General features: G+C 48.6%; 1 protein-coding gene across 2 annotated transcripts in view; it reads right to left on the bottom strand.

Annotated features, from left to right (window-relative positions):
- The window catches only part of VPS37B (vacuolar protein sorting 37 homolog B (S. cerevisiae)), a 33,835-nt gene extending 30,086 nt beyond the window's left edge, over positions 1-3,749 (bottom strand). The window contains exon 1 of one of the 2 annotated variants that reach the window (XM_011948471.1): positions 2,789-3,749. In XM_011948471.1, coding sequence (XP_011803861.1) covers positions 2,789-2,899 — 111 coding nt within the window. In that variant the 5' untranslated portion in view covers positions 2,900-3,749. The remainder of the gene's footprint in view (positions 1-2,788) is intronic. The other variant, XM_011948472.1, reaches the window with a different exon arrangement.
- Positions 3,750-7,451: the final 3,702 nt, after the last annotated feature.

Here is a 7,451-nt window from a genome sequence, read left to right as displayed (position 1 = left end):
GTGATTCCAAAGCCAGAATGTTCTTTAACACGCCATCGCAAATGTTCCATTTGGTCAACAGTGGACAGTTCATAAAATATTTTCTTCTATTGTGTCTCACAATCACCCTAACATAAGCCAATGCATAGCATTACCAGGTGAGTGAAGCTACCATGAACAAAAATTTTGGTTGTTCACATTACACCCATTCCCTGAGAAAGGTACCACACATGACCAGGACAACAGGATTGACAGTGATGCTCCCTAGGTGAGCTAAGATATTTTGGTTTTCAAGTTGTTTCCGTGTTTTAAAAGCACTACACCCAGAAAAGCAAACTACTGCTGAGTAATTTAACGTGAATTATGCAGGCTTATCAAGTGGAGTCACTCAGGCCTCAATACTTCTCTGGGGTATTCGGGTATGAAGGTCACTTTTACTCAAAAAAAAAAAAAAAAAAAAAAATCCTGCCAGATGTATTCACCTTTCTCTCTTTTTTTTTTTTTTTTGAGGCGGAGTCTCACTCTGTCGCCCGGACTGGAGTGCAGTGGCCAGATCTCAGCTCACTGCAAGCTCCGCCTCCTGGGTTTACGGACTACAGGCGCCCGCCACCTCGCCCGGCTAGTTTTTCTATTTTTAGTAGAGACGGGGTTTCACCGTGTTAGCCAGGATGGTCTCGATCTCCTGACCTCGTGATCCGCCCGTCTCGGCCTCCCAAAGTGCTGGGATTACAGGCTTGAGCCACCGCGCCCGGCCATTTACCTTTCTCTTTAAAAAATGATCTTCAGGTTCTAAGGTAGAGAAAACAGGTGAGGTTGTCCCTAACAGCCTCCAAGTGAACAGAATGAACTTGATTCTTTCCACAATCTTCCCTCCACTAAATGCAATTTATTTCTATTAACGTTCCACCAACAAAGCTACAGTACTCAGTTCTTACTGCAACGGAATAGTCACATATACCAAAATAACTTGTAGGCAGTGTTACACATTAGAAAAATATACCTATCATTTTATTATTAAACCAGAAAAACCCTGCTGACAATCAACAAAAGGTCTCCCAGCAACTGAAAAGCAGAGAAACTAAGCAAAGATTTTTTTCTTTGGAGACATGAAACTCACTCAGCTAAGAAAGATGGATTTTGTCACTTATTCTCCAAAATGGAAGGTGCCACATGGAGACCATAAACGCGGTAAATTGCATCTTGGAGCAATGTTATTATGTGCCAAATTACAAAGCCCATGAATACAAGGGGTGTATTAATGGAAAGACTGATACCATCTTACTACAGTGGCCTCTCTGTAGCTCCGGACAATGATCTGTTGAGGGTTTTCCAGGGATTTTGAATGTGCAACCTCCATACAAGCTCTCTTTTAAGGGGGCTGGCTTGGTGCTGAACAATCCCTCTTCGGAAAGAAAGCCAAAAGCCCCCACACCGGCTCCTGGGTGAGAGGCTCAGCACGGTATGTGTGGGAAGGCTCAGACTTCAGAGACAAAAAGGAGTGGTAGGTAGGCCAGGAAGAGCTGGGATTAGCCTGGGCCCACCTGCCTGGAGAAGAACCAGACCCATAAGATCAGACTTTCCGAGAATGAGTCCAAATTGGTTGAGTGGGAGCACACATTGCAAACCTTCAAGGATGAAGTCAGCTACCCCAGAGCAAGCCACACCTCAAGGTATGAAGGAAGATAACCAGAAACAGGAGCTGGCACATGCCTTCCAGGGGCTGGGCAGGGTTTGACTCTCAGAGGTGAGGGTTGGCAGCCAGCCCCAAACCCCCATTTTATCTTCTTCCTGAAACAGCTCCAGGAACCTTCCTCAGTCTCAGACACAGTGGGACACAGTGGTACAAAGCCAGCCACAAGAAATTTCCCACCTTCCCTTCCTCGGTGGAGGGGGCAACCCTTAAAGAAAAATGTATCCTGTCGCCACCCTTAGGCCCATCCACGAACCCCCATAACTCTGCTGGGGCCACTTCAAAAGAAGTCAGACTCCAGGGGCACTCTTGGGACCCCTTAGATACATGGAACCTTCAAACCTTACCCTGGCTATGGTATGACCATGGACTCCTGCCTCCAAACCCTGGGGACCCTCGCCCAACCCTTAAAGCCCCTCAGAACCACCTCGCAGACTCAGCTACAGACCCTCGGCCACCCGAACCCATCTTGGAACCCTCAATCCTCTCCTAAGAGTCCTATTTGGCTAGTCAGTCCCCCAAAACCTACTCTGATCCCCTATAGCTGCCTCAGTCCCCCTGGATGCCCCCAACCTTTTCTCTCAAAGGAAACCCCCCAACCTCTACCAAATCTAGCTATTGGTTCCCCTCAGTCACCCCCAATCCTCGCCTCCGACTCAGCCCCTATTACTCTCCCCTCTCCTCCTACCAAACCAATCTCAGATCCCCCCAATTCCGTCCTCTCCCGCCTAGACCCAACAATAGCACTCTAGTCCCCAAATTCCCATTCCAGGCTCCCTAATCTCCATTTCAGACCCAGCCTTAAGTCCTCAGCCCCGCAAAACCTTGTCTCAGGACCCCCAATCGGCTCCCCAAGCCCCTTCTCAGGACCCATTTTCCCGCCTCCGCCCTAGTCTCGGTCCCCTCAGTCCCTCAAACCCCCTCTCAGGCCCCCTATTCCTGCCTAAGTACCAGTCGCGGTTCCCTGGCTCCCGAACCCCTCCCCAAGCGCCCCCATTTCTAACCCAGTCCCTCCACACGACCGGAGGCGCCGCGGTTGCCTCCGCCTCCGGCCACCGCTCGAGGAGCGAACCCCGCTCGAGGCCCCATAGCCACCGCCTTAAGCTCAGCACGGCTCACCTCCTCCATCTTCTGCACCATCTCCGTCAGCTGGCCCTCGTCCTCCAGCAGCTCGTTGAGCTGCACCAGCGACAGCCCGGCAAACCGGGCTTCGCTCCCAGCGCCCGCCATCCCCGCGTCTCGGCCGTCGCCGCCACCGCTCCGGTCACCAGGCTCCGCCGACCGGAAGCGCCGCCCTCAAGGGCCGCCCCCCGCGGGGGGCACGTGACGCCAGCCCTGGGTCGTGACGTCATCATTGGGCGGGCGGACGTGACGTGTGTCGCGGCTCGCGTGAAGTGGATGTATCAGGGACAGTCGGAACTTCTAAAGGGAGAGGAAGGGCCCTATGATTGGGCTGTGACGCGTGAGCGCATTAATGACGTCACTGCGACTCAGGAGAGTGCGCCATGAGGTCATAAGAGCCTTTTTCCTCCAGGAAGAGAGATACTGTGATCCAGGGAAAACATGCAGTGGGAAGGAAGTTGCTGCAGCCTGTGAGCCCAGCCCAATGCAGGGAACCCAAAAGACGGAGACTTCATGGGGAAACAACTTTAGGTGCCATTGGTTCCTTGGAATTGTGGAGCTGCCACGTCATTCATTTAACAAATATGTTTCGAGACCTACTCTGTACTGAGCATTGAGTATACAGTTCTGAATAAAGCAAAATAGACCCCTGCTTAAATGGAACTAACAGAATGAAAGAGGACGCAAACAAAACAAATAAGTAAAATAATTAGATCACAAATAAGGGAATGTACACTGAAATAAGAGAATAAGAAGATCTTTACGGTAGTAAGAGATGGCACTTGCAGAGAACATGGCGTCTAAGCAAATGTGAAGGATGAGAAGGGAGGAACCAGCCACCATTCCTGTAGGAAGCTCAAGGCAGCAAAACCAGCACGTGCAAAGGCCCTGAGACAGGACTAGCTTGGTGCATTCAGGAATGGACAGAAGGCCAGTAAGGCTGGAGCATGTGAGCAAGGACCCATTGAGTGGCCCTTTGCATCACCTCAGAGGAAGATGCCCACACATCCAGGTGGGCCAACCTGTGCTCTTTCAGAAACAACACGATTTAGGGTGCAGTCGCTCTCAGTCTCCCAGTTATCCAGAAGCCTCTTAAGATCCAGGAGCCTGGGAACTCATTATCCTACTTTGGAATCTGTCACAGTTCTAACTGGAAGAAACCTAAGGCTGAAGTTAACCATGACAGCCCCTAATTTTACACATAAGGAACTGAAGCCCTGCGAGGGAGAAGTTTTTTGGGCTTTTGCTTTGTTTCTGAAAATCAAGTAATTGGCAGGTCTCCTGGCTCCCAGTCTGGCATCCACCACGCTGGCATCATAACACACTGACCTCGTCGCATAACTCAGCCCTGAACACAGTCGAGGCATTCAGCAAATGCTTATCGGCAGACTTAGGGGCTTTGTGTATGAAGCTGATGCTTCTGCAACTCCATGGGTAAAACATAAGGTCTAGTGTTCTCCATCCATACGTTAGGCTGGGCTCTGCCGACCTCTTCTCTCCTTCCAGCCCGTTGTACTAAGGGCTCATGTTTGCAGAAAAATGATGAAAGTTAAGGGAACTATTGCTTTTTTAAATTTTTTTATTTTTTGAGACAGAGTCTTGCTCTGTCGTCCAGGCTGGAGTACAGTGGTGTGCTCTCGGCTCACCTCAATCTCTGCCTCCTGGGTTCAAGTGATTCTCCTGCCTCAGCCTTCTGAGTAGCTGGGACTACAGGCTTGTGCCACCACGCCCAGCTAATTTTTGTGTTTTTAGTCGAAATAGGGTTTCACCATGTTGGCCAGGTTGGTCTTGAACTCCTGACCTCAAGTGATCCGCCCACCTCGGCCTCCCAAAATGCTGGGATTACAGACCTGAGCCACTGGACCTGGCCAAAAGAACTGTTTCATATGATCTGTAAGCTAAAGGTTTTTGTTTGTTTTGGTTTGGTTTTGGTTTTGGTTTGGTTTGGTTTTTTTGAGACGGAGTCTTGCTCTGTCGCCCAGGCTGAAGTGCAGTGGCGTGATCTCAGCTCACTGCAAGCTCTGCCTCCTGGGTTCACACCTTAATCCTGCCCCAGCCTCCTGAGTAGCTGGGACTACAGGCACCCGCCACCCCACCCAGCTAATTTTTTGTATTTTTAGTAGAGACGGGGTTTCACCATGTTAGCCAGGATAGTCTCAATTTTCTGACCTTGTGATCCGCCCTCCCAAAAGTGCTGGGATTACAGGCATAAGCCACCGCGCCCAGCCAAGCTAAAGGTTTTATTGAGCTCAAAAGGACACTCAGTAGTCTTCTTCCTTCTAACTTGTTATACTTGGTGAAGAAAGATGGCTCTGAGGAGGAAAGGACAGAAGTGGGAAGGAGATGTAGGAAGCTGGTGTTTCTTTTTTCCTTTTCCTCCAGCAGAAGCACAGACCTGTCAAATTGAGAATAGTAGCTCTATTTCCAGGAAATCCTCTCTGCGAGGTTTAAGATGTCCAGGAATTTCTCATAGTCCCCACAGAAGGTAAGAATAAGGTTAGGGGTCAGAGCTCTCCAGAATCTAGAGGGATGATGTGATTTAACCAAGAACATACCCCAGGAACAAAACTGGCTTCAGAATGCCATACCTGTATACAGTGACCTCTAAAGGCACTAAGTTTAAACAAGGCTCACTTGCCTCCCTTGCCCAGTCCTTTTATAACTCTTCTCCATTGGAGTCATACACCACTTCTCTATTGGAGTCATACACCACTTCCTTTGTTAAATAGAGCAAACCACAAAATCATCTTGTTTTCTGCTGCTCTAAAAACTTCTTGTCACTCTTTTTTTTTTTTTTTTTTTTTCTGAGACGGAGTCTCACTCTGTCGCCCAGGCTGGAGTGCAGTGGCCGGATCTCAGCTCACTGCAAGCTCCGCCTCCTGGGTTTGTGCCATTCTCCTGCCTCAGCCTCCTGAGTAGCTGGGACTACAGGCGCCCACCACCTCGCCCGGCGAATTTTTTGTATTTTTAGTAGACACGGGGTTTCACCGTGTTAGCCAGGATGGTCTCGATCTCCTGACCTCGTGATCCGCCCGTCTCGGCCTCCCAAAGTGCTGGGATTACAGGCTTGAGCCACCGTGCACGGCCTCCTTGTCACTCTTAAAAGGGGTTGAGAGAAGAAAAGAAAATGTCAAAGCTTCCTCACGTCAGTGTTAAACCTGTCAATTTAGTGCATGGGTGGATTTGCATGTCTTTTTCCTCTTTTTGGTTGGCCGATATTTGGGTTTCTTTATGCACCTACATCTGCCTGTAATGCTTGTGGGTTAACTAAGATTTAGCTCTGATGAATCAAGGGCAATGTATGCATGTGCCAGAACTTCACTCTCAATGGGAGCATTGTTGCCGTCTGAGCGATGAATCTCCTGTTGCACAATATTGGGAATTGTTTGGCAAGCGTACTTAAAACACACACACACACAACCTTCGCATAGCTGAACCTGAAAATCTTCTAGCCTTGGGATTAGAATTCTTTCTCTCCCATGGGCATTGGTAGATTTATCCAGAAATAATTTCCAGTTTGAGAGGCTGGGAGAAAACATTAAAAAGAAGGTGTCCATAGCATAGCACACATAGCTACAAAACTATGCATGCGCACTAGAGGAATTATTCCCCCAGGTGTCAGGTGGAATGGCCATGCCTCTGTGGGGACTCACAGCCTGATGTCAACACCATGTCACTGTCATGTACTAATACCTACATGTCCAAAATGATCTACATACTAGTCATCCAGAAAAAAGAAGTATTAGATACAGTCTCTGCTTTGGAGAGCAAGAGAAGATATACAAATATAGAATAGTATTTTTAAAATTATATTTAGGGTTGATGTTATTTTGGTGTGTTACAAAGGTAGGGGGCCAGGCCTGGTGTCTCAGACCTGTAATCCCAGCACTTTGGGAGGCCAAGGTGGGCGAATTGCTTGAGATCAGGAGTTCGAGACCAGCCTGGCCAACATAACGAAACCCCATCTCTACCAAAAATACAAGAATTAGCTGGGTGTGGTGGCGTACGCCTGTAGTCCCAGCTACTTGGGAGGCTGAGGCAGGAGAGTCACTTTGACCTGGAAGACGGAGGTCTATAGAATGGTCACAGGAAGGGAGGGCAAATAAATGACCATTATTATGAGAACTTAAATGTCCAACAGTATGGTAAAGGTTAAGTAAATTGTAGTAAATCTGATCAGTGGTATATTTTCAGCCATTAAAATAAGATACACAAAGACTATGAAGCTATGTGGAAAAACCAACGTGAGTTAAGGTACAAAGGCAAAATTTAAATGTGGGCTGGGCATGGTGGCTCACACCTATAATTCCAGCACTTTGGAAGCCTGGGGTGGGAGGGTCCCTTGAGTCCAGGAGTTCAAGGCCATCCTGGGCAATAGAGGGAGACTCTGTCTCTACAAAAATAAAATTAAAAAAAAAAAAATAGCCCGGCCTGGTGATGCATGCCTGTGGTCGCAGCTACTTGGGAGGCTGAGGTAGGAGGATTGCTTAGGCCCAGGAGGTGGAGGTGGCAGTGAGCTGTGGTCGCACCACTGCACTCCAGCCTGGGCAAGAGATTAAGATCCTGTCTCTTTCTCTCTTTCTCTCTCTCTCTCTCTCTCTCATTCTCTCTCTCTCTCTCTCTCTCTCTGTGTGTGTGTGTGTCTGTGTATATATATATA

This window comes from Colobus angolensis, unplaced genomic scaffold, assembly GCF_000951035.1.
Source record: "Colobus angolensis palliatus isolate OR3802 unplaced genomic scaffold, Cang.pa_1.0 Scaffold28, whole genome shotgun sequence".
In the NCBI taxonomy this organism is placed as follows: Eukaryota; Metazoa; Chordata; class Mammalia; order Primates; family Cercopithecidae; genus Colobus; species Colobus angolensis.
This window is presented reverse-complemented; position numbering and strand designations above follow the sequence as displayed.